The 27,997-nt window shown below is 35.4% G+C and overlaps 2 protein-coding genes across 9 annotated transcripts in view; both read left to right on the forward strand.

Moving 5' to 3' along the window:
- Window positions 1-25,412, forward strand: part of LOC107743287 (MAP/microtubule affinity-regulating kinase 3-like) — a 64,047-nt gene extending 38,635 nt beyond the window's left edge. For 2 of the 8 annotated variants that reach the window (XM_016556449.1, XM_016556447.1), the window contains exons 5-19: window positions 454-519; window positions 678-748; window positions 4,098-4,154; window positions 5,449-5,685; window positions 6,089-6,208; window positions 7,363-7,462; window positions 9,622-9,734; window positions 10,689-10,839; window positions 10,919-11,130; window positions 12,690-12,793; window positions 14,738-14,917; window positions 16,452-16,721; window positions 17,551-17,577; window positions 22,090-22,134; window positions 24,093-25,412. In XM_016556449.1, coding sequence (XP_016411935.1) covers window positions 454-519; window positions 678-748; window positions 4,098-4,154; window positions 5,449-5,685; window positions 6,089-6,208; window positions 7,363-7,462; window positions 9,622-9,734; window positions 10,689-10,839; window positions 10,919-11,130; window positions 12,690-12,793; window positions 14,738-14,917; window positions 16,452-16,721; window positions 17,551-17,577; window positions 22,090-22,134; window positions 24,093-24,438 — 2,099 coding nt within the window. In that variant the 3' untranslated portion in view covers window positions 24,439-25,412. Of the gene's footprint in view, window positions 1-453; window positions 520-677; window positions 749-4,097; window positions 4,155-5,448; window positions 5,686-6,088; window positions 6,209-7,362; window positions 7,463-9,621; window positions 9,735-10,688; window positions 10,840-10,918; window positions 11,131-12,689; window positions 12,794-14,737; window positions 14,918-16,451; window positions 16,722-17,550; window positions 17,578-18,721; window positions 18,803-22,089; window positions 22,135-24,092 lie in introns of all 8 variants that reach the window. The other 6 variants (XR_001640392.1, XM_016556448.1, XM_016556451.1 and 3 more) reach the window with 6 other exon arrangements.
- Window positions 25,413-26,891: 1,479 nt separating this feature from the next.
- LOC107743288 (lysosomal-associated transmembrane protein 4A-like) overlaps window positions 26,892-27,997 on the forward strand; it is a 6,469-nt gene continuing 5,363 nt past the window's right edge. The window contains exon 1 of the mRNA XM_016556454.1: window positions 26,892-27,123. Coding sequence (XP_016411940.1) covers window positions 26,998-27,123 — 126 coding nt within the window. The 5' untranslated portion in view covers window positions 26,892-26,997. The remainder of the gene's footprint in view (window positions 27,124-27,997) is intronic.

The following is a 27,997-nucleotide window of genomic DNA, read 5'->3' on the forward strand; positions in this document are numbered from 1 at the left end:
TGGATTTACATGTGATGGTCATGCTGTGCATCTCTTTGACCATCAATCTTGCTTACTTGCCCCAAAATTGACAATCTCCTTCCTGAGTTGTTCTTTTATGTTAATGTTGCAAGCTGTTCTGTTAAAGAGTTGGTTGGTTAGGCTTGCTTCAGACTGGCTGGCGCTAGGATCTGATTTATGAACATCCTGTCGTCTTGGGCCTTTCTGTGGAATTCGGCTCCTTGTGTTTCAACCATGTTCTTGATCGAATCTTAAATTGTCTGATTCGGTCTGATACCCTACACCATTAATCACAAACTTTTACATTTGTGTTTTGCTGCATCCACGATAACAGACAACTGTCATATCGGCCTGCAATACAAGAAAAAACTTTGAAAATTTGTCAGAACAATAAAACCAGCAGAATAATGATCATTGTTTTTCATGTGTGACTTTCTCTGTCTCTTTCTACAGTAAAGCTGTTTGAGGTCATAGAAACAGAGAAGACACTTTATCTGGTGATGGAGTACGCCAGTGGTGGTGAGTTTGATGAAGCTAATATGACACTGACTGCTTATGAGCTCCATATGTTATGTAATATTGTGCAGCCGGCCCTGTAATTCTGCATAATGAAGCATATGAAACTGAGAACGCATGAGCGCTATATGATTCGCCATGTGCGTCTCCTCTCTCCACAGGGGAGGTGTTTGACTACCTCGTAGCACATGGGCGAATGAAGGAGAAGGAGGCCAGATCTAAATTTAGACAGGTACAGTACTGCAGTGTACTCAATACAGCCCTGTCCCGCCCTCTTGCTCTCACCCGGGCCGCCCTGCACACGCCTCCTGGTCGCCATGGAAACACCAAGCTGTGAACTGCAATTGGGCGACGCTTGTGTGAGTGACGGTTGATGGATCCTGTGGCAGCTGCGTGAAGGGTTTCCCAGTGCGCCGAATATGGCCCATATACACGACTTTGGGTTTGGGGTCATAAATTAAATACGGTTTGAACAGTTTTAAGACCGCTTTTGGAAAACCACAAGTCCTCGTCAAAATTAATTTGCTGACATCGCAGCAGCCGTGCGTTGTAATGAGCTTTTTGCCAAATCTTAGAATTCTGGAGTGTTTAAAATAGCATAATGCCAGTTTTACAATATGTTTGCTGTGCATATTATGCAATTTCCTCTATGCATAGAATACAAGGACACTAAATTTCGACCAAGTCCTCAGTATTCAGCAAGAACAAAGCTATTAGACAACAATGCGTTACGCTTGTTTTCTAGAGTGACCAAACGAATTCATCTATATTCATCTCTTTCTCGATTATTTGATTAGACTTCTTAAAGGTAAGCCATTTTTACACAAGATTAAATTTTATTTTATTCAAATAAATATCCATATATTTTTTCGTCATAATAACAATAACCTAAATGTATGCTAAATTTAATTTCTCTCAATATAATGTGACGACAATGTAGCAAACAACTGCTTTAAATATTTATTATTGTATGTTATCAACTGTTTCACATACTATTTTTTTAGGTATATTTATTACATACCGTGCAGTAAGCAGTTAGTATCCCATTGTTATTTAAGTGTCACTGAGATACTATTATAATTTTTGTCAATATTTTATAATAGAGGTTTTTGTTTAATTATTAATATCATTATTGGTATTATTTATCTTTTGATTAAGTTTTATATAGTTTTGATTAAGATTTAGTTATTTTAGAACCAACTTAAACTAAACGAAAATGAGAAATTTTGCCTTGGCAACTAGCAGAAACAAAATAAGTATGTTTTTATTTTATTTTATTTTTTATTTTTTTCAGTTAATGTTTATTTTATTTCAAGTAATGAAATGTTTTTTTTATGGTTGTAGTTTGAGTTCATGATAATAAAATTTGTAATTTTGTGTCAGTGAAGATCTTCAAAATCGATAAATTAAAAAAAGAATGGTGTTGTTGACATGTTTACATTTTTTTAAATTATATTTTAAATAATATTTTAATAATTTAAAAATATTATTAATTATATTTTATAATATAATATGATTAATATGATTTAACATAAAAAAAACATTAATGTGAGTTGAAGACTCCAGTCATATCAATGTCCAAGATTATTAAAGACCAAATTATTTTGTTATGCATAAAGGTGAGCATGTTTTATGACCACCATGTTAAGATCACTTGACCAGCCGGATGCTACTCCATTAATCTTAATAATCCCTCTATTATCATAAACTACTTGTAATAAATTAATCATGGGTGGCAAATACATGCAGTGATGGCAACGATAAGCTTTTACGGTTGCTTGATGCTGCATTTACGCCAAATTGTGCTGTCAACAAAAAACCTCCAGGTGTTGAGTGCAGTGAGAGAGCTCTAATGAGACAGCCACCCACCGACAGCATCATTTGCTCCTTTTAATTACCCGAAGACCCCTTTCAACCTCCCTCCTTCCCACTGCGACCCATCGGTCTAATGGATGAGTACGGTGGGTTTGCCCACAGCTGATGCAGACATCTGTAGTCATAGCGATGGGGTCTCCCTCCCATCCTCCTCTTCTCTTTCTGAGCCCTGTGCTGCTGCTGTGGAGACAGCTTATCTGGGTCAGGCATGAAGCACTGCTGAGATTTCTGAGCAGAGCAGAAAAACCACCAGATTCTTCCACCAGCCGGAGAAAGAAATGGAAATCTGTCCCCATATCTGATGTCTGGGACATGGAGAGAGCTGCATGAATATTAAACAGTATCAAGAATGTTGTGCGTTTCAGAACTAGATGAGGAAATCCACAATTATAACGAGGTATAATTTGATTGGATCACATATTAACAAAATAAAAAGTTACATTATAAGTCATGTTTTTCTGAAGTAATGCTTTTGGAAATCTGTCATTTGTGCGTGTTGGTTTATTGAATATTTTAGCTAATATAATGGGAGTGATCTCGGCTCCACTGCAGATTTCCCTTCTAAATCAACACTGGGAAGCGAATCTTGTTCAATTTCAAATGTCATTATAGAAATACTGTAATTGTGGGCGTATTTGTCACCTATGATTACTTTAGCTTCCGACAGTGTTTAATGTGATGATAAAGATAATGTGAGGAGCGTTTAGCTGGTCATCTCTTTGTAGCAGCCAAACTTACACAAACGTTCAAGAGTTTGGAGAAGTCTGTCATTTTCACTGGAAGATCCAGTTATGATGTTTTTATTAAAAATGTACGAGGTCAAAAAAGGAAACTTATATGTGGATAAATTGTTCACGATATCATCTATAACATGCATTTAGAAAATAGATGGGGTGAATTTTTATTTCATGTCAACTTTTTGTGAAAGCATTCTCTTCAGTCATCAAGGCTGCATTTATTTGACCTAAAAACAGTAATATTGTAAAATATTTTTTACAATTTAAAAAAAAATGTTTCTTTTTTAATGAATTTTAAAATTGAATTTTTTGCCTGTGATGCAATGCTGAATTTTCAGCATCATTACTCCAGTCTTTAGTGTCACGTGATCCTTCAAAAATCATATATAATATGCTGATTTGATGCCAATGATACATTTATTATTATTAATGTTCAAAACAGTTGTGCTGCTTAATATTTTTGTGGAAACTGATAAACATGTTTTAGGATTCTTTGATGAAAATTTAAAAGAACTGAATTTATTTAAAATATTAATATTTTATAATATTATAAATGTCTTCACTGTCACTTTTGATCAATATAATGCATCCTTGCTGAATAAAAGTATTAATTCCTCAAAAAAAAGACCCCAAACTTTTGAATAGTTTTGTACATTACATTTTGAGTTGATACTCTATTTAAAAAGAAATAAGGTCCCTCAATCTCACACCCAGATTCTGATGGTTTCGAGCTCCAAACGTTGGCTGTGCTTTAGCAAGCCTCTCTCTCCCCCCTCATTTATCATCCCGGACCATATGTCAGAACCTCAGCACACATGCTCCCCTGTCAAATCAATGGCATTCTGGGAAAAAGCGATGATGCCAGTTAATGTGGCGTATTAGCTGTTACACCACACCCTGTCTGTCATCCAGTCAGTTCTGTCTCTCTCTCCATGCTCTAAAACGCCTTTGTCTCCTTTTCTTCTTCAGATTGTATCAGCGGTTCAGTATTGCCATCAAAAACACATTGTCCACAGAGATCTCAAGGTAAGATCATCTTTCTGTCCCAACAAACAAAAAGTCTGAGATTATAGGTTCATCTCCTCATACTGCTATTCTCTCAAATGCCCTGCATGTAGATACGTCTTTTGTACCGAAATGGTGCTTAAGTCAGTTCTTTGGTACGGACCGGTTGATTAAATCAATTAGCAGCCATGTCTTTGAGCAGGACAGAACATGAGCAAGAGCCCCTGAAGATCCTGCTTCCTTTCTCCAGTCTCCCTTGCGTCTGCTTTCCCCCTCCAAGTCTCCATGCTCCATTACACACTTTGTTTCCAGACTGATGCTCTGTAAATGATGCATGAGGCCAGTGTCAGAGTGAAGCTGTCTAAATGACTCGAGTGTAGGAAGCCAGGTGGAAATGTGGGCCTTTTTAATTGTGTTATGTGCTGTTGCTTTCACTCTTTCTTTTGCTGTCTGTACCTGTCTGCTTAAATGTATGTTAGTAAGGAGTTACTGTAAGGAGCATCTTAGATAGATTACATTTACATTATATATACAGTGAGGTCCAAAATCTGGGATTCGTAATTCAATATTAACCTACAAATAATCAGTGGATTTTAGACATTTTTTTTTAATAACTAAGAAACGTTATGATAAATTTAGATTTAATGATCTCTGCTCATTATATGTTCTTGGGTGAAACAACAGATTCTCACAAATGTCCTGGTCTCATTTCAAGCCATTAAAAAATATATATATATTCATATTTATATTCATGGTCCTTTTTTTCTTTTTTAATTTTTCTCATCACTGTGATTATTAGTAACTTTTTATTTATTTGTATTTATTTTGTATTTATTTCTTTAATTATCAATCAGTATATCTTAGTATAGTATATATCTTTAATGTGTATAAATTGAAGACAATACAAAAAAAGCTATAAATAAAAAAATTATTAAATGATATTAAATTAAATACATGCAAAAAAATTGTAATGGTCCCCAAATTATTTATTATATTTTCATTATTATTTATTACAACTGTTTTAGTGTACTAAAATTATACCATTAAATTCATATTTATTTAAATTAAAAATACATATTTAATAAATTAATACAATTATATTCTTATTCATAACGTTAAATTAATATTTATTTTAATTAATAAATTAGTTGAATTATCATTATTATTTCTTCCTTTTGATTTTGATGTGAAGTATGACAAAGACAAGTTTTCATGTGATGAGAGTATAAATTCGCTTTGCATTTCATTAATCATCAACAAACACAATATGCATGAAAAAGGACTCTGTCTCACCTTCTTTTGTTCTGTCATGCAGGCAGAAAACCTACTGCTGGATGCAGATATGAACATTAAGATTGCAGACTTCGGTTTCAGTAATGAATTCACTATTGGGAACAAACTAGACACGTTTTGCGGTAGCCCGCCGTATGCGGCCCCTGAGCTTTTCCAGGGTAAAAAGTATGATGGGCCGGAGGTGGACGTGTGGAGTCTGGGGGTCATACTCTACACACTGGTCAGTGGATCACTGCCCTTTGATGGACAGAATCTAAAGGTTAGTGTGCTCAACCCTGAAAGGTCACGTTTGCCCTCCTAAACCTTCACAGAGAGTCATACAACTGAGAAGCCTGTGGGTTTGTGTAGTGACTCATGAAAAATGCTGCATGAAATCAGTGATTTATTAAAGCAATATGCCCCATGAGGTTATACATTATACTTGTTTTAAGCAAAATGCAGAGGAGAATGGTAAAATCATTGTAACGTGCAACCTCTCGTGGCTCATTACTTTTATAAAATAGTGATAACAGTCAATAAAGACACTAAATAATTAAATAACGATTCTTAATCTCAATAAAAATGTGTTCAAGATGTGTGTCACAAGTGTGCATATACTGGCTGTTTGATTTCAAATCTCATCCAATCAGATATTACAACCAAAATGATCTTTTTACCTGCAGGAACTTCGTGAGCGGGTGTTGAGGGGCAAATATCGAATTCCCTTCTACATGTCGACTGACTGTGAGAACCTCCTGAAACGCTTCCTGGTGCTGAACCCTGTCAAACGGGGAACACTTGAGGTGAGGAACTGTAAAGACTCAATGCACTTTACACAAATACGGTACAAAATAAGTATGTATTGGTCAGTGAAAAGAGGTGCTTTATTTTCAGAAAATGCTTGTGAAGCTCAGAAGGTCAGTTTTTGGGTATAGCTGTTTATTTTGTTTAATTTTGGGGGTTTGCAGTTGACTAAATAAAATTTAAATCTAATTTTATGGGCCAATTTATTATATTTGAGATGACATACAAAACAATAAAAACTATTGGCCTAGACCCTAAAATATACCACCTTAAATGCCTTCATGTGCTTGAACCCCGGTAATTGCTGCTTGCAGCTATATTATAATCTTGTTTTTATTTACAGTAATTTGGGTAACCGGGTTAAATCGATGGATTCACAGATATAAATATCTGATATGTTTAAAACAAGCTATTTTTTTATTGTATGGTTAATCAAACATTTTCAGTAGATCTTACAACAAAAAGAAAGATTTGAGTTTATGCATCTAATGTTTTAAAAAAAAGTAACGGGACACCAAAGTGTATAGTGTTCATAGAAGGTGCCTTGATTAATGAAAACATAAACCTCTCAGCCACATTCCCAATAAACCAAGCATGTCATCTCATCTCTTTCCCTTTATTCTCCCTTCATCATAACCTTTAGCCTGAGTGCACACTTTCATCACAGCATGCTTTCTCTTCCCAATTAATTTAACATGAAGCTCATGACCAGACACACCCTGTTTTAAACTTACATGGTGATCTCTGAGTTCCAGTGAAACAGCGCCTCCAGTGTTTGGGGGCTTTAGGTGCAGGTTATATACTGTTCACTTCACAGCCCATAATGCACCTGCTGAATTATAGTTCTGTTGCATTAAACTCAGAATGAAATGACATCCGCTGATGAATAATTGAGGATTTGAGAGACACTATGCACTCAAGCATGTGTTATACCGCTCCTTAATATGTGGATATTCATTCAGTTTTCATATTCATATTATTTAGCACTACATATGATGAAATGATATACAAAACGAAAAAAATCTGTCCACAACTTTGTGTCAAGATTCTTCCAGTTGACCCACTTAAAACATGTATTTTGCTTCCTGCGTAATCATGCATATTCATGATCTAGCCAGAACCACTCACACAGCCCTGTGTATGTGTGTTTCAGCAAATCATGAAGGATCGATGGATCAATGCAGGCTGTGAGGAGGACGAGCTCAAGCCGTTTGTGGAGCCTGAGCTCGATATTTCGGATCAGAAGAGAATCGGTATGAAATCAGCACTCTTACATGCATTTGTAGAAACTAAGCATAATACTGCAGAACAGGGGTCTTCAAAGTCCAAAATGTGACTTGTACATGTAAAATTAAAGGAATTTCATTTGTAAATGTTTTTGTTTTTAAATTCATACTGCAGATTGTGGATGATGGCATGTTCCTTACTGCCGTTTCCACAAAGTTGTTTTGAATAAAAAAGCAGAACTCTTGGTTTTAAATGTGAAACTTCCCAGTTAGACCAGATTGTTTCAGAAATGAGGGGAAGGGTCATTAGTTTTAGGTACAAAACATACTCAACACAAGTATGTGAATGCAAATCCTCCTAGCTACGCAAACCTGATTTTGTGCATCATTGAATTCTGTCAGACCACAATTCATAACATATCGCAAGTGTATATTGCATTTCCAGTGATGCTATAACATGCGTTAGTGTCAGTTGGTTTTCTTTTCAGTCAGTTTTCTCTGTCAGGTCAACTTCTGTCATGGTGGAGCAACAGTTTGAAGAGAATCTTGCTGAGAAAGTCAGTGAAACTGTTGACATGCTTATCATCAGCTACATTGCCATTCAAAACTATGGGGTCTGTAAGATTTTTTAATGTTTATGAAAGATGTCTCATGCTCACTAATGCTGCATTTATTTAATCAAAGATACAGTAAAACATATTTTGAAATATTATTGCAATTTTAAATGACTGTTTTCTAATTTAATATGTTTGAAATATAATTTATTCCTGTGATGCAAAGTTGAATTTTCAGCATCATTACTCCAGTCTTCAGTGTCACATGATCCTTCAGAAATCATTCTAATATGCTGATATGCTACTCAGAAAACATTTATCAATGCTGAAAACAGTTGTGCTGCTTAATATTTTTTAAATAAATTTCTTAGAAGTCTTTGACTAGAAAGTTCAAAAGAACAGCATTTGTTTGAAACAGAAATCTTTTGTAAAAGCTTATAAATGTTTACTGTCACTTTTATCATTTTAATGCATATACTTATTTAATGAATAAAAGTATTAATAAAATCTTTCTGACCACATACATTTGAACAATAATGTACCTGAATAGTAATGTCCAGTTTAACTGCACATTTGAAGGCAACTCGAGAACTGACATTTTTTACCGCCACAGCAACGCATGTAAACATTCACGTTTTTAGCTGGATAGACAAAACAGATTCCAAATTTACAGAAGTAATAAGCGCTTTCCTGTCCGCTCATCATTTTATTGTTATTAGTGAGTTTTCGTGGGAGTGAGCCAGAGCTTTATGGCTCACGAGAGCCATTACGGGAGATCCAAATATTTGGATGTTTTGGCTTTTTCGCATTGCGTAATGTTCTAAGAGTCGATCACCTTTTTTTTTGCTCAACAGAAGCTGTTAGTCTGGCATGCTTCCTTCAACGTGACGTTGATAGTGGTTGTTGTGCCTGTGGGCTTCAGTGGAGTGCAGGGGTCGATGGTAGCTGATGTCAGACAGGCCCTGTTCTTTCCACTGCTGCTGCAGGCCCGTCTCCATTGATCTCTGAGCCCCAGTTCTGTGTCCCGAACAGCATTTACAGCTAGTGCAGGAACAGTTCAATTGAGCCGAGGCTATCACATTTAGTCTAGCACATGAAACTGTAACGACATTGAGAGTTGCTTATCACTATTTTCATAGTTAAGCTAAAATGATACCAGGAATTATACTAGATCACTCTTTTTTACTTATGAGGGCTGTTGAGATATAAAGTAGCCAGACATTGTTCATGAAGAATTTGGAATAAACATGTTAAAACTTCTTTTTGATGTTGAAGTTTGGCTAAAATGCATGTATCTCAGTTTTCGGCTACTCTGCTTTTTATATATCAGAATTCTTTGTGCACAAATATGGAAAGAGTCCAGATGCACAGTGTGACGAGAGGGGCGGGGGGCCGAGAGCCGTGGGAACGGAGCGAGGCCGGTGGAGGAAATGCTAATGCGCGACACCTGCGCCACTCACCGGTCTCGAGTCCCACGGAGGAGCTCCGGAAGGATAAAAGGAGCCTGGTCCTCTCTCCTCCAACATTGTCGTCATTCCTCTTTTGAAAAACTTATAGAGGCCAACCAATTTTGACTCTCAACCAACTGGTAACAGTATCCTACATTGACTGTTGGCATATGGTTTGTTGCAGATATCATGGTAGGAATGGGTTACTCAAGGGAGGAGATCCACGAATCTCTAACCAGGATGAAGTACGACGAAATCACGGCTACCTACCTGCTGTTAGGAAGGAAGTCCACTGAGGTGAGTTAGTTCACATGCTGTTTTAGGGCTGTTTGGTTGCAATGCACAGTTGGGGGTTAAAGATCTAGCTAAATGAGAGCATACAGTACTGTTCAAAAGTTTGGGATTTGGTAAGATTTAAAAAAAGATGTAAAAGTCTTTTATGTCAACTAAGGCTGCATTGTGGGGAAAATGTATATATATATATATATATATATATATTCTTATATATATATTCTTTGATTAGTAGAAAGTCCAAAAGAACAGCATTTATTTGAAATAGAAATCTTTTGTAACATGTCTTTACTGTCACATTTGATTAATTGAATTCATCCTTGCTAACTAAATTTTATTTTTGAACAGCAGTGTGTCTGAGTAAGATATGTTAGTGTGATTTGACACTTATAGTCTCAGCCTCAAGGCACAAGCCCAGCAAGTAATAAATATATGCTACTGCAACTATACATTTGATTTGTTTGCAGATTTATAGTCTCTAACTCTGGAAATTTTAAGCACAAAATAAAACCATTTTTCCCTCATGTATTTGATGTCGTCTTTACAACCTGTCATGGAAATTGCTGTACCTTTATTTCAATGAGTTACCACTTAGTTGCACTCTGCTCTATTATTGTGGTGTCATCGATTTTAGATTTACCCACCCATAAAGGTCATGTCGCTTAGACAAAACCTTCCTGCTGAAGCAGACAGGAAAACAGAATGAGCTGCAGTGTGGGCTAGTCTTTATACCCATAGTCAAACATCTGGCTACATCTGACATCCGTTTATGAATGTTTTAGACTTGTAGCATGTCAGTTGTCATTCTAAACCCATATCACTGGTTATCTTATCAAACTGGATTTGCCAATTACATTCACTCATTTCTCACTGTGCGTTAATCCTGCATTTACATCCAGACAAAAAAAAAAAATTTCTGTCTCAGTTGCAGTTTTTATGTTTTGTTTTGTGTGATCACAGTTGGAGGTGAGTGATTCCAGCTCCAGCAGTAACCTCTCTTTGGCAAAGGCCAGACCCAATAGTGAGCACAATAACGGCCAGTCACCATCTCACCTCAAAGTCCAAAAGAACGTCTCCTCCAACCAGAAACAGCGTCGTTACAGTGACCAGGGTAAGCATGCTTTTTGGGCTTTACATGGTGCTTACTGTGAGATCTTTGTCTTTCTAATCTCCATTCCTCTCCTCTACAGCTGGTCCAACCATTCCCTCGGTGGGTTACCCCAAGAGAAGTCAAACCACTTCTGCAGAAAGTGACCATAAAGAGGAGGGCAGTGCACAGGCACGTAAGTCAAGCTCGTCTGGAAGCCGTGGCATGGCTCCACCGAGCCCCATGCTGGGCAACGCCAACAATCCAAACAAGGCCGACATTCCTGATGGCAAAAAGAGCGCCGGTGCCCCTGGGGTAAGTTGGTAACACCCAAGATCTTTTGTAATGCCATTGTTTGTATAACAAAATAGATTTTAAAGTGCCCCTATTATGGATAATGAAAGGTTCATATTTTGGTTTTGGGAGTCCCCAACAACAGGTTGACATGCATGCACGGTCAAAAAACACTTTAATTATCTTATAATATGCATTTATTTTTACCTTACTTGCTCAACGACTCCCCAAACGATTCGCTCAAGGATTCATTTTTCCAAAACCCTCCTTTGTGTAATGCTAATCTGCGGTGATTGGTCCGATTGGTCTCATTTTCATTTCATCATGCCTGTAATGCCTGGTAAAGCAGCGTTTGTGAGTGCAGTGCTGCTTTGTGTACAGCATTACTGGGGAAACAACTATTTTTACCGCTCCAAAAGCGGCACCTAGTGGCAAAGAATGAATTTGCACTTTCATGCAGACCAAAGTGAAAAGACCAACAAGTGGGTGGGCAATATGCTGTTTCATGTTGACCTCAACATGAAATGGCTTGGGATTTGTTTTAAAAACGACTAGTTTCAATTATTCAGAGTCGACTCTTTCTTTTGAGAGACAATAATTTTTTACACAGTGCACTTTCAGATTTAAAACTTTGCAGGAAGTTTTCATTCACTTAGAGCTGTGTTACACATTGCATGAAAGGTAATTTTCAAAAATCCATAATAGGGGCACTTTAAGAGAATCTAACAATTTGGAACCAGGGTTATTATAGTTACCTAAAACTAATACCATAAAAAAATTTGTACATTACTTGAAATACAATCAACCTTAACTTAAATAGAATAAATTTCTCATTTTAATTTAGTTTAACTTGATGTACTTAAAACTAAAACTGAAATAAAAATGAATTAAAACTATATAGATATATTTAAAAAATAATAATTATTATAAAAATGACAAAAACACACAACAAATTTACTAAAACTATAATTAAAGTTAAAATGGAAAAAATAAAACTGGTTGGAACGACGTGTTGCTTATATACATAAATTTGTTTAGTTATTTTATGAATCAACACAATTTTGGCATCAGAAAATGGGTTTTTGGATTCGGCCAAAATAGTTTTGGAGGGTTAAAATTATTGATGGAACGGGTACTTTTTAATCAGGTAAATGTCAGGTAAACGTGTCAGCTGTAATAAATATTGATTTCTTGTTTTTAGTCTATCTTTATTTTGTTAAAACAAGATCTTTTAGTCTATGCTGTTTTAGTTGATGCATGAACAAAACTTAACTAAACATTATTTATAGCGTGCCTATCATCCAATATAATAGCTTTGTGCTTTGCTACTTTTAAAATGAGTCTTTCAAATTCTGTCAAGTTTATAACAAATTTCAAATAATAAATGTGATTTTGATGCTCTTTAATGCTCATTAAAATTTTTCCATTTCAACAGCGAATTGGTGTAGAAACATAATTATGTGATTATTAAACAAGATTTATTTTAGGTTTCGGTTTTCGGCTAAATGAAAACTTTTAATTTTGTTTCGGTGTTTCATTTAAAACAGTTAAGACTCACACTATAATATGTATTTCTGCAGAGCAATTCTGTGTCTAGCGGTATGACCAGAAGAAACACATACGTGTGTAGTGAGAGGAACGCCACAGACCGTCACTCCGTCATCCAGAACGGCAAAGAGAACAGGTGAGTCCCTGAGACCTCTCATTTTTAGGTCAAAGGTTGTGAATCTCCCTTTTCCCTTTCAACATTAACACCGTTTTACAGGAAACACCACCATGTTGCTCAAAACAGTGACTGACAACAAAGAACAACCTGCGTCTTTTCATCCTCACTCAACCAGATATTTTCACAAAAACTGTTGCTCTTATCTACAGGTTCATAAATGTTTGTGGAGAGTCATCTGTTTGCTTTTTCCTCCCCGATGCAGTATTTGAAGATGGAGCTTTGGTTTAATATTTTACATTACATTACTTTATCATGTAGAACTTAGACTGAATGTTACTGCTGAAAATTCTAAGGCTGTATAAGTAATCAAATTCAAATTTTTTTATTGAGATATGGCCTGGTGTTTATTTGAACACCTTTTACACTTTTTAAACATCATTTATTTGATATCTAAGCAGCAGCAATATGAGATAAATGCATATTAGACAGTTCAAATACCAGTATTTGTCAATATATTTAATAATGATATAAATTTTATTAAAAATTATATAAATAATATAATAATTATATATAATATCCACAATTTTTTACCCATTTGTGAAGCCCTACTAACTTTCTTACATGTCATAATTTATTTGACATATCATTAGCAAAAAAATTAAACCGCTTTTATTTATTTTTTCAAATCGCCAATCACTTCTACAGTCTGTCCTAAAACTTAAAGATGTGCAGTGTAAATTGTAGTGGTTATAAACACTTAAGGAATTATTATTATGGTCCATAGTGTCGAATTGGTGTTGTCTAAGCATTCATTAATATATTGATTCATTTTCTGGGGGAAGATCTGTGGAAATATAGATGGAGAATATGAAAATATATGGGCACGCCAGGACATGCTCCCTCCAGATTCATTTGGGATGTTTGCATTACACGTTTTGAGTTCACAAAGAGGCCTCTGTCTTGCTGACTCGCGTCAATATCACAAAAAAACACAGCCAACCTTGCTGTGCCAGTCTGCCATGCTGAACCGCTTAGCTTTAACATGCAGTCCACAGAGAGAGACAAACCATGTGCTGAATCCCATATTAGGGATACACAAAATTCAAAGCCACACACACACACAGTCGACTAGTCTTAAAGGGATAGTTCAATCAAAAGTGAACGCTTTATCATCCTTTATTAATCCTCATGTCATTCTAAAATCTTTATACACTACTATTCAAAACTTTGGTTTGGGGATCCACAAAAATATTAATCAACTGTTTTCAACATTGATAATAAGAAATATTTCCTGACAAGCAGATCAGCATATTAGAATGATTTTTGAAGAATCGTGACACTGAAGACTGGAAAATTCAGCTTTGGATCCCAAGAATAAATTACATTTTAAAATATACTCATATAGAAAAGCGTCATTTTAAATTGTAATAATATTTCGCATTATTACTGTATTTTTGATCAAATATCTGCAGCCTTGGTGAGCATAAGAGATTTAAAAACCATTACAAAATCTTACCGAACACAAACTTTTGAATAGTAGTGTACTTTTTTTTTTCTTCTGAAAAAGAAAATATTTTTGAAGATTTTTTTTTGGTCCATAAAATGAAAGTCAGTGGGGTCCAGTGTTGTTTTGGTGTTCCAGTTTTATGTTCCACTGAAGAAAAAAGTCATACAGGTTTGGAGTGACATAAGGGTGAGTAAATGATGCAGGCTTTTTTTTATTTGGAGTAAACTATTCTGTTAAGCTAGCCCTTTATAGGGGAGATTCCATAAGACGCACGTTTATGTTGACTAGTCAGTTTTGAACGACTAGTCGACCATCGTGATCCATCCGTATCCTATATTACTCTCTCTTTGTATTCTTCTCTGCTCACAGTTTTATCTCATATGCTCTGCTTTCTTCGTACATACTATGTCTGATCCATCCTACTGCTGTTTATTTGCCCGCCTGCCGTTGGCCAGCCTGAATGAAATGTCAGGATGTGTCAGCACGAGTCCGACGGCGTATGCTGTTGCTCTCGCCAGCTCATCGGCTTCTGTCCGTCTGCGCCACCAAAAGGCCACGTCACTCTCGGCCTCCGGACACACCTGCCGCGCCACCTTGCCGTCCAACGACGGCACCTCTGATCTCTTCAGGCCCAAGTAAAGACGAGTTCAGCGTCTGTTTCTAATCTTAGTGTGTCTCTCCATCGCACTCCTCTCTAACGCCCTCTGACCTCTCTGCTGTCTGCGTCTTTGATTTCCTGCCACCCTCGTCTCATCCCTGTAGTGTCAGGAGGACTCGTCGTGGAGCTTCCGTTGCGTTTTAACGTTTGAGGATTTCCTGCATCTTCCCATTTAAACCGTTAACTAACTTCCTTGTGTCTAAACCCACTAATATAGGATATAAACTACATTAACCTAGTCAACGACTAGTGAAAGGACTGTTGAGATGTTTTCTGATTATTTTGATCAGTATAGTGTTCAAGAAATACATATGCAGATTAAGAATTTTGTTGAGCACAGATTGCTAGGGTTAAATTATGGTTAAGTCACTATTATAGATATATGCCACTTAAATACACTATATATGGAAATAAAAAATTTCAAACTAACAGACCTATAATAGCTTCTTAACCAGTCAAAAAATTTTAAATATGGTCATAATTAATGTGAGGAACTAAACCTGTGGTTGTTCTGCTTGGAAACCTGTGTGAATTTGAGGAGAACTGACTACATATATCCAGTAAAAATCAAGAAAACACTGCTTTATTAAAAGCAATCACACAAATTATTTCTGAGAAAAGTCCTAACATCATTTGTTTGCAGATTTATTGTTTTGGTTTGCTATTTTGTTACATTCTGTTGTAATATTCAATGACTTGTAGCTGTGGTTTAAAGGTATAGTTGCTTAAAGAGACTTTATTTCATTTTTATTTTCAAAAATGCAAATTCTGTCATAATTTCTGTGCCATTTTATTATTATTTATATACTGTTATAGTATTTATTAATATTTTGAATTGGCTTTTATTTTTTATATCTTCAGTTTTTATTTTATTTTCACCTTAGACTTAGTCATTTTTTAAATTTGCCTTTGTAATTTTTTATTTAGTTTCATTTATTTTTATTTTAGTTTTAGTAATTGTAGTGCTTTAAATTAAACTTATTTTATTTCAGTTAGTTGCCAAGGCAACATCTTAGTTTAAGTATTTTTCATCAAATAGTTATATTTTATTTTATTTTATTTCAGCTTTATTTCAGTTAATGAAAATTATTTTTAATACTTTGTTAATAATATCAACACTGAATCATTTACTCAGCCGCATGTTATTTCAAACCCGCATGACTTTCTTCTGCAGAACACAAAAGAAAATATTTTAATGCTATTTTAATATTTTAATAAATATTACAAATATTGACTTTGAAATCTGAAATATTGAAATAGTGCCCCATTGACTTTTATTGTAAAAACAACAAAGACATTTTTCAAAATATCTTCTGTTGTTTTCCAAAGATAAAAGAAAGTCATACAGGTTTGGAATGATATGAGGATGTGTTAATGATGACAGAATTTTCATTTTTTTGGGTGCACTATCCCTTTAAGTGTCCAAAGACCACCTGGTTGTTCATGTAACCAGTGTTGTTAGCTGATTTTCCTATTTCATCATACTGTGACCCTGATTCTACTCTCTTCAGTACGAGCGCGACTCAGACGAGTCAGCGGAACCCCGGTTCCTCCACGCACAGCATTAGTAGCGCGACTCCCCCGGACCGCCTGCGTTTCCCACGAGGCACGCTAAGCCGCAGCACTTTCCACGGAGGCCAGCTGAGGGAGCGACGCACAGCCACCTATAACGGACCCCCTGCCTCTCCAACCTTATCGCACGATGCCACGCCACTCTCACAGTCCCGGAGCCGCGGATCAACAAACCTCTTCACAAAGCTCACATCCAAGCTCACGCGCAGGTAAACAAACACTTCACCTTCAATACAACTATAACAAGCCATTATTCCCTATGGAACTTGGCTTTCAGTGGAATAAGAATGAAAATGTTCTCATTTGGAGTTTGGGAATTTGTAATATATGAGCATTAGAATGCAACAGTTTATGGAAACATGTTTCTGCCAAGGAATAAAAAATAATTGCAACTTTTTATCTCACAATTCTCATTTTTCTCACAATTTGGACTTTGTTTTCTGCATTTCTGAGAAAAGAAGTCAAAATTGCGAGATATAAACACAGAATTGCGCAATATAGAATTTTTACTTCTCGCATTTCCAACTTTTTTTTTTTTTTTCCACCATGGAATCAAAACTAAAGATAATTGTGACTTTTTATCTCCCGATTCTGACTTTTCTTCTCAGAATAACGAGTTTATATCGCACAATTCTGAAAATTGTGAGAAACAAAGTTAGAATTGTGAGATATAAACTCAGAATTGCAAGAAAAAAAGTCCGAATTGTAAGCTTTTATTTTTTAGCAATATTTTTTTTTATTCTGTGGTGGAAACAGGCTACCATAATAGTTTGATTAGTGCTTCATTTAGAAGTGGTTTGTTAATTAAAAAGATTTATTATTTTGTAAACAGCTGCTATAAAACTACTGAAAAATGTAGCTAAGTAGCTTTTACTTCCCAACACTGGATGTTATGCTGCAGTTTTGGCATATTAGAACTATTAATGATGACAACACCAGATCAGTGGCAGTGGCATCAGACTCCCCTAGATTTCCTCAAGAGACGATACATCTACTCTAGATGTTGATCACTGTCTCTGTTTTCTGTTTCTTTTGTAGAAATATGTCATTCAGGTTTACCAAAAGGTAGGACCCTCGATGGGCTGTGTGCAGTTAACTAGCGCTGAAATATGAAGTTTAACTCTAACCCTAGTTTGAAGATGTTTTTGATTAATCGCTTGTCACTCACCTCTTATTTAATCGGAGTGCGACTGAGCATGCCTGAGACTTCTGCTGTTTTCTGACGAGCAGCACCTGGCAGACATTACTAATCACCCATGCATGCCTGTTCACAGGTTACAACTGAGCACAATAGATTCATTAGTCTCCTTACAGTTTTAAACATTAGAGCCTCATTTTCCTTTCACACCTTTTTTCTTCAAGGAAGGCTGTGTGTGTTTTGCACATTTAGATAGTAACCTACAGCATTCAATAGTGGGAACATAACTTCGATGAAATCTCTCTAAAATCGATGAATTCTCTTTCATTTATATAAGTGCATAAGACATACCTGGGTCACATTTTACCCTAAAATCAAAATAATTTTCCCCCAAAATTCCCATTACTAATGTATCTGGAGTCTTGTAATATTATATTTTTATTATATTTATTTTTATCATATTATTTTTTTATTTCCATTTTTCTTCTATTATGTTGATTCTCTGATTTTATTTATTTATATATTAAAAATGTATTTTAATTGTTAATTTATTATAATTTTATCATATAATTTTAATTATAATATTATGATATAGTAATACAATGTTTTTTTGGTTTTTGTAATCTGCTTAAATTTAATGCAGTACAATAAATACTACCTTGATATAAATACTTGACAATTTAAAAAATATTACATTATTTAATAACTTTTTAATAATAATTAAATCCTTTTTGCTTTACCGTACTGAGAACATTTTTTCTGTATTACAGTAATGATTATTTGGCAGTAAAACATTTAATTTACATGAAAATGTTGTGCAAAAATCATTATGGTCCTAAAAAAGTTCGTAGTAAAAATTAAAGTAATTTGTTTCTTTTTATTTTGATGTGAAATACGGTGTGTTCCTGCCAGGTTGCATGATATTTATATAGCTCATCATTAGCATATACTGTGTTATATCACTTAGAAATTCATCTTTATATATTAATCTACTCTGACGATAAGGAAATAAACGCATTAATGCATTTCCTGCGATATGGTAACAGACTTGCTCTTGGTTGTGTAATTCAGGCCACCCTACTGGGCTCTTAATTTAGCAGCTGACAGATGTGGCGATTGAGAAGGGTTCTTTACAAGATTTCTGGAGTTAAGGTACCAAGATTGCCTTTTGCGACAACCATCGTTTCCCAGTTTCACCCATCATGCGCCAGACCTCTAGAAGTAGCATTTGTCCAGGATTTTCTGAATCCACCTCTTCCTTTTTGACCTACCCAATCATATTGTCCCTCCAGGTGGTCTCACAATCCCAGCGCTTTCATTCCCAACAGTGCTGTTATGACCGTTTGCTTTTTTTCCATGGAGAACTTCAGATTTTTGTAATCCAGAAGTTGGTCAGATGACACTTTAAAGAGTTTTTAAAGACATTGCAGGCTCTTGTTCTATATAAATGAGAAAACTTGGTTTATTTTCTTTGGATTCTGTTCTTGAAGGGAAGCTGGTCATTTTTTAAAGAATATTCCGGGATATAAACGAGTCAAACTCTAGTGACCGCATCTATGGCCTGCTGTCGATTACAAAAGAAAGTAAATCTCACTCGTTCCTCAGTTTAGATACAAAAATGTGCTCAGTATTGGCAGTAATATTCCTTTCAGAAGTTACAGGATGCAGAAAGGAAGCTGCCCAGTGGATGTTCATGTCAAAGGCAGTTCGCCTCTTACTGTTGCCCCATAAGAGCACTTACCCGCCAGCGTCCTCTCCTCTGACCGCTGCTCTCTGCCCATGCCGCTGCATGACCTCTCCCAGTCTTTTACATATTTTATTTTGTACAGTGGATGATTAATGTCTTGCAAATGAATATATCTGTATTTAATGTGTTTTGTATTGTGTAGCATTAATGTCATAAAAAGGGGAGTGGTTCAGATGTGTCAGTGGCTTGTGTCATCAAAGTAATCTGGAGAACTATGCACTGCTTATCAAATTAACATGCATTCAGAAACAGCCCATCATATACTGCTGTCTAAAACTGAAAATAACCATTTTTATGCTAGAATTAATACATTTGTATTTTTATGTTAGATATAAATAAATTAAAAATATTTATATCTAAAATATATTTATTTAATATATATTTCCCCCAGATATATGTCATACAGTATTATTCGAAAGTCAGTAAGAGGTTTTTTTATGTTTTTGTTTTTTAAAAAATACGTATGCTCCCCAAGGCTGCATTTATATTAAAAATAACTTTTACAAAAGTAACATTATGATTATTTTAACATGCATTCAGAAACAGCACATCATATACTGCTGTCTAAAACTGAAAATAAGCATTTTTATGCTAGAATAAATACATTTGTATTTTTATGTTAGATATAAATAAAAAATTATTTATATCTAAAATATATTTCTTTAATATATATATATATTTCCCCCAGATATATGTCATACAGTATTATTCGAAAGTCAGTAAGAGGTTTTTTTATGTTTTTGTTTTTTAAAAAATACTTATGCTCCCCAAGGCTGCATTTATATTAAAATAACTTTTACAAAAGTAACATTATGATTATTTTAACATGCATTCAGAAACAGCACATCATATACTGCTGTCTAAAACTGAAAATAAGCATTTTTATGCTAGAATAAACACATTTTTATTTTTTATGTTAGATATAAATAAAAAAATATTTATATCTAAAATATATTTATTTAATATATATATTTCCCCCAGATATATGTCATACAGTATTATTCAAAAGTCAGTAAGTTTTTTTTTTTTTTATGTTTTTGTTTTTTTAAATATACTTATGCTCCCCAAGGCTGCATTTATATAAAAAAATTATTTTAAAAAAAAAGTAACATTATGATTATTTTAAATATTATTACTGTTTTCTATTTTAATATATTTTAAAATGTAATTTATTCCTGTGATGCAAGCTGAATTTTCTGCAGCCATTACTAGTCTTCAGTGTCACATGATCCTTCAGAAATCATTCTCATTTTTTTTTTAATTCTTTGATGAATAGAAAGTTCAAAAGAAATGCATTTAATTGAAATAGAAATGTTTTGTAACAATATAATCGCCTTTACTGTCCCTTTTGATCAGTTTTGATGCATCCTTTCTTAATAAAAGTTTTTAATTAATTAAAAAAAATATATATATATAAAATCTTAGTGTAGTGTAAATTGCCATTATTAATTGAAGCAACTTTCCCAAAAAGCAAAAAGTGTGTCGCGTGGTTTGGGGTAAGTTGTGCCAACAACAGCTTTCAGCTTTATTCTCATTTCATTTAATAGCAGATATCCAGAAATATGAATATGTCAAAAATAATGAAGATCAAATATTTATAATTATCCATATTAATTTTAAAGCTATATCATTTCTCCCTGCCCAGAAGACAGCTTGGGTAAAAAGTGGCACAGCTTACCCCAATTCTTTGATGAATAGAAAGTTCAAAAGAAATGCATTTAATTGAAATAGAAATGTTTTGTAACAATATAATCGCCTTTACTGTCCCTTTTGATCAGTTTTGATGCATCTTTCTTAATAAAAGTTTTTAATTAAAAAAAATATACAACAACAGCTTTCAGCTTTATTCTCATTTCATTTAATAGCAGATATCCAGAAATATGAATATGTCAAAAATAATGAAGATCAAATATTTATAATTATCCATATTAATTTTAAAGCTATATCATTTCTCCCTGCCCAGAAGACAGCTTGGGTAAAAAGTGGCACAGCTTACCCCACACTGCTCCACATTATGTCCATCTTTTTTCATTATTGAAGCAACTTTCCCAAAAAGCAAAAAGTGTGTCGCGTGGTTTGGGGTAAGTTGTGCCAACAACAGCTTTCAGCTTTATTCTCATTTCATTTAATAGCAGATATCCAGAAATATGAATATGTCAAAAATAATGAAGATCAAATATTTATAATTATCCATATTAATTTTAAAGCTATATCATTTCTCCCTGCCCAGAAGACAGCTTGGGTAAAAAGTGGCACAGCTTACCCCACACTGCTCCACATTATGTCCATCTTTTTTCATTATGAGAGCCCTTCCTTTTAAATCGTGTTTTTTTTTCTTTCTTACCAGACAAAATGAACTCAGTTGTGTCCACTGCATGGAATCTATTTAGAACAGGAAGTTGAATCATAGGGTACAGGGAGGGTATCTGTAATACCCTCTGTCTCCTCCTCTCCCATTTTATCTCTCCACACAGGTCAATTTTTAAGTGCATGTCCAATATTCCTCTCCACTTACACAGGAAATTGTATCTGTCGTTGGCGTTCTCTCTAACATTGGCTTTGATACTCTCTCTCTTTTGTCCTAGGATGTCTGAAAAGCTATTGTTGTCTTATCTTTCTTTCCTTGATCAGCTGAGTCTCAGATTTCCTTGCCTCTAAACTATTTTTCTCTTTTTCATCCTGGTTTTTAAAGAGTGCCGGCAGAATGCGATAGAAATGGGAGGTATGAGGATTCAAGGTGAGACAGGACATCTGGTTTTACAGTTCTGATTTTATACCATCTTTTCTTTGCTTTTTGGACATTTGTGACCCTGGACCACAAAACCAGTCATAACCAGTCAATTTTTTTTAATTGATATTTATAGATCATCTGAAATCTGAATAAATAAGCTTTCCATTTATGTATGGTTTATTTATAGATCATCTGAAATCTGAATAAATAAGCTTTCCATTTATGTACGGTTTGTTAGGATAGGACAATATTTGGCCGAGATACAACTATTTGAAAATCTGGAATCTGAGGGTGCAAAAAAATCAAAATATTGAGAAAATCGCCTTTACAGTTGTCCAAATGAAGTTCTTAGCAATGCATATTACTAATCAAAAATTAAGTTTTGATATATTTACGGTAGGAAATGTACAAAATATCTTCATGGAATATGATCTTTACTTAATATCCTAATGATTTTTGGCATAAAATAAAAATCAATAATTTTGACCCATACAATGTATTTTTGGCTATTGCTACAAATATACCCCAGCGACTTAAGACTGGTTTTGTGGTCCAGGGTCACATTTAGTCCTAACATTACTCCACAGACTTAACCTCGCTGTTTTGAATAAATCTACAAACATACATAAACTGGCATATGACATGATATCCCAAAGATCAAGTGCATTGAGTTTAACCATTGAGGTTTATGTGAGCCTCTGATAATCTGTTCTGTGAATATTCATTTATTCTGATCTGTCACAACAAAAGTAAGCTTTTGTTTGCATTGGCATCTAGCTCTATTGCTCCGCCATCTTGTGGCAAGAAGAAGAAAGTGAAACATGATTATTAGTGCTGTTTGCTAAGACAAGAGTAAAGGTCAAAGCAATGTTGCTCATATTTAGGGATAAGTGCTTGTTTAAAGTAGTAACACTAAAATCACTCACAATACCAGCCACAACACTATGTAACATCATACAGTGGTTTACTTGTGAAGTTTAGATTCGAATCTGAGCTTGGAAACATTTTATAGTTGATTAAAATCACACCTCATGGCCAGTTTAATGAGTATTTTTCTTTATATTCTTATATTTGCTCCCTTGAGTTGCTCACTGCACTGTTTCTGTATCTCTGCATGGTGATTTTTGTGTTCACTGCATGTCAAATGCGCTCAGGTGCTTCAGTGCATGTGTTGTCACTGAAAACAGTGAAAAGTTATGTAAGAACTTGTTTTTATGTTCATTTACCCACACCAGCATCTTCATTATGAAGGTCTGAAACAAACGAGTATGTGAACGCAAAGACTTCCAGCTATGCAAGCTCTGTTTAATGCTGTTTATGTTTTGGAAAATGTAATTTATACCTGTGATGCAGAGCTGAATTTTCAGCAGACATTACTAGTCTGTTTTTTCAGGATTCTTTGATGAATAGAAAGTTCAAAACAGCATTTATTTGAAATAGAAATCTTTTGTAACATTATAAATGTCTCTGTTGTCGCTTCTGAACAATTTAATGCGTTCTTGCTAAATAAAAATAGTTATTTCATTCGGTTAAAAAAGAAAAAACCATCAGCCCAAACTTTTGTATGGTAGTGTATGTATTGGTGAATTATTAAATGAAGCCACTTTCCCAAAAAGTAAAGTCGGTAATTTTGGATCTATTTAATGCATCCTTGCAGAGTAAAAATATTAATGTCTTTATTAAAAAAAAAAAAAAACAGCAACTACACACAAATAGGTTAAATTTAATTTTATGAACAAACAGCATAAAAGCTATTTGGAATCTAAAATTCACCTGAAATTAAAAATCGAAATACAATAAAAATAAAAACTAGTGGCACCCTAGAAAAATGCAATAGGATCAATGCATTAGCCAAGTGTTCATGTTGCCTACTTGTGTACATTTCTGCCATTAATGTTCTCATGTTCACTTTCACGAACCAAGTGTTTCTCATTTCTCTGACCGTTCTCTCTTCTCTCCTGCAGTCGTAATGTGTCTGGGGATCAGAAAGAGGAACATAAAGACGCCAAACCCCGCTCGCTACGCTTCACCTGGAGCATGAAGACCACCTCCTCCATGGAGCCCACAGAGATGATGCGCGAGATCCGCAAAGTCCTGGACGCCAACAGCTGCGATTACGAGCAGCGTGAGCGCTTCCTGCTTCTATGCGTCCATGGCGACGGCCACGCCGAGAGCTTGGTCCAATGGGAGATGGAGGTGTGCAAACTGCCCCGCCTCTCGCTAAACGGCGTGCGCTTCAAGCGGATATCAGGAACATCCATCGCTTTCAAAAACATTGCCTCGAAAATTGCCAACGAACTGAAGCTGTAAGGAAAAAAAAGTTGAAAATGTGAAAAAGCAGCAAAAAGGACTAAGGCACAAAACTAGAGTAATCAAGCTGTACATTCTTTTTGAACAAGTAGCAGATACAAGGATTGTTTTCCTTAAACACTTACAAAGTATGTACTGAAAATATTGTATAGAATCATGCCTTAGGCAATAATTTCCTGCATCTTTGAAGCATTATTAATATTATTATTGTCGTTATTATTGTGGGATGGTTTCAAACTGTAGGAAAACAATGACGGTTTCATTTCTATTTTTTTTTTTTTCGTTTATGCACTACTGCAGTAGGTACCCTGTGGGGCCAAAAAAAATTTAACACCAGTGACTGAAAATGTGTATTTTTTTAACCAGACTGACAGAAGAGGAACGGTTAATCACTCCAGTATTTTTTTTTCTTTACTGTTCCAGCCCTTGAATGCCAAAACAAAATGGCCAGCATTGATTTAGATAGGAAAGTGATTTGCACATTTCCCCTAAAAGCACCATTCATGTCCTTTATATCCATTCCCTCTGCTTTCATCAACCCCCGTCACTTTTCAGGATATTCCCACCTGTTGATTTTTAGTGCTAGACTGATGACTGAAGATGGACAGGATCCGACAGATGTTGGTGCCAAGGAGGCGACTCGCGGCCTCAGGAGCAAGTGCACTTCAGGAAACCTCCCGGATTCAGACGGGCTACTGCAATGGAACGTTAAGAATGAGATCGGGAACGTTTTCCTTCCCGGTCTGTTAAAGTATTTAGTTTATTTCTTACAAAGTGTTTTTTAAACGTCTGAAGAGATGACGAAATGCTCTCAGATGTTCTTGAAATGTCTTTGCTTTGGCTCCGGCCCCCAGGGCGCACCATAGAGTCATTCTGGGACACAGTTCAGTTCAGAACTTTAACTTGCCATTTCTAGGCTTCAGTATTCACTCCCATCCCTAAGAACCATCGGCACTGTTATTATTATTTCATTTTGATGTCAGCATATTGATATACTTTTTTTCTTTTCTAAGTCTGGCTGTGAGTCGGAAACTATGGAAATTAATGTAACTCATCACAGAATAAGGTTAATCAGTGTCTCCATTAAAACAACTGAAAATCAGTGATTTGCAGAGTGGCTTTTGTTGGACCGGTTTTACGAGACACAATTCAGACATATAAACGCTTATTGTCTATGAACTAACAGGTGGAACATTTCATTTGTTTTAACAGCTGAAAAACTCAAAATAAATTTGGGAGTTTTAGAAGATCTTCAGTACCAGATATAACCTCATGCTCAGCAGGTTTTTAAGAAGTGAAATGTCCTGTGATTTCAAAAGACTTGTTTTCAGCCATTATGGCACATAATGTTATGTCATGATGTTGTGATCTTATTATTCTGGGTCTCCAAGCATTAAGTCTGGGTCTAGATCTGGGTCTTGGTTTAAGGTCCATTTCTGCACCAAAGATGATAATTTCCTCAACCACTGGTCAGCATCCTTCGAGAGAATTTGCAAGAATCCATACTTTAAATTATTATTAGCTATATTCTACCAAATATATTTGGAGACAACAGAATATGTGTATAAAACTGTCTAGTAAAGAATAATAATAATAATAAATTGGTCTTTTGGAAGATCAGACTGCATTATACCCTAAAATTGTACTGTTAGCAGTCACATATATATCTTTGCAAGCTGCCACTGTCTATCTCTGGAATATCACCTGATTTCTTACATAATTTACAGCATCTTATCTATTATATAACAGCTCTCGAAACTCATAAAAGCTTTTCTGAGAAAAGTATCCAGCCCTGAACTTCGTCTGTCTACAGCTGGGTGAGCTCATGCACATCATCCTCCTCCTGTGCGATTTCTCCTTAAGGACCCACCAATATGGAAAGCCGTTGTAACATTTAATCTATAAGCCGTACTAGTATCCACCAATGCAGTAATAAATATAAGCGCAGCCATGCGTGATTAAACTCTGACCAACTCTCATTTTCACGCGTGATCCGTGTAGCCACGCCCCGTTTTCCACGCAAGATTCAGTAGTGATGTGTTAGTGATTCATTTGGGCGAATCGGTTCTAAACGACAGGACCTATTCAAAATGAATCATATATGATTAATTTCGTTTCTATATTTATCTAAATATGAATAAATCTATATGAACATATATTTGTAACGCAATCAGTCAAATCCTCGATTTATCCTCGGTTGACGGTTCTCTGTTCAGTCAGTCAGTGCGATGCTCACTCGAGAATCACTCGGTTCAGTCCGATCCGTAAAAAGCGTTCAGTTCAACTCACGAGCGATTTACTCAGTATGATTCCTGCTCAGTCTGATTCAGCCCACTTCAATTTTGTGAACCGAACCACATGTCTATGGTTCTACCAATGTATTAAAAAGATCCGACTCAAAAGAATGATTCGTTCACGACTCGGGCATCGTTATGATTTAGCTTTGACCACGCCCCCATTGTTTGTCATCCGTCAGGGGGAGTTTTGCCCGAAAGATCGAGCGCTGCTATTGTGGCTGCTGTTTTTGACAGGGGAGACTCATCTCGTCTCTTTTTCTCAATGTTTCTTCAAACCACCGAGAGCGACATGCGTTTCAAACCGTCTCGAGACCGACTGTACAGCGCGCGCTGCTGCGGCTGCTGTCACGTGCGGACTGGAACCATCATCCTGGGTACCTGGTACATGGTACGAGGCGTAAAACATTCGTTAAACATAGTCTTGTAGTTTTAAACACAAATGAAATACATCAGTAGACTTAACTCCCCTAGTTTAGAGGTGTGTCTGTGTTTTAAAGTGCGTCTGTGAGGATGTTTTTCTTGCTCCGCCGCGTTAGCTCGATGTTAACGAACAGCTAGGCTAACTCGATGTTTTGAATTGGAACTATCAACAAATAAGACACGTAAACGTGATTAGACCGGTTATACGTTTATTAAACAAGTTTTAAGAACCTTGTCTGCTTATTGAAGTAGGATAATTTGATGTGGCGGTTATTTTTAAGCGTTTATTTATCATCTATTTGTAGACCGCTAGCTGAGGCCCGAGGTTGATTTGACTAAAGTGTCATCAGTGTTGGGAAGGTTACTTTGGAAATGTAATAGGTTACAGATTACAAGTTACCCCAGTTAAAATGTAATAAGTAGTGTAACTATTTCAATTACTTTATTAAAGTAATGTAACTGATTACTTTTTGATTACTTTTCTACATTTCTAATGAATGTTTTCAACTGTTAATCATTTTCAAACATTTAAGCCAGGCAGGGTTAACCTTACAGTAGGATTCAACACTGATTACTGTCAGACTTTCAAAATCCTCAAAAATCCCATAGCAAATGTCAGGAAACACTGGCATCTAACAATGCCTTGGAAAAAACAGTTGATCTTAAAAAAATAATAAAGTTATCGAATAAGCATGTGTCCTATTCTGTGTCCTAAACTTTAAACATTGGTGTCTCATATTTTAGAACAGTCAATGCATTTGAGGAAAGAAATCAATTCAATCTGTGTGTGTGTGTGTACTGGTTTAACTATACTTGTGAGCACCAAATGTCTTCACTTATAT

Source organism: Sinocyclocheilus rhinocerous, unplaced genomic scaffold (assembly GCF_001515625.1).
Source record: "Sinocyclocheilus rhinocerous isolate Xijiao unplaced genomic scaffold, SAMN03320098_v1.1 scaffold827, whole genome shotgun sequence".
NCBI lineage: Eukaryota > Metazoa > Chordata > Actinopteri > Cypriniformes > Cyprinidae > Sinocyclocheilus > Sinocyclocheilus rhinocerous.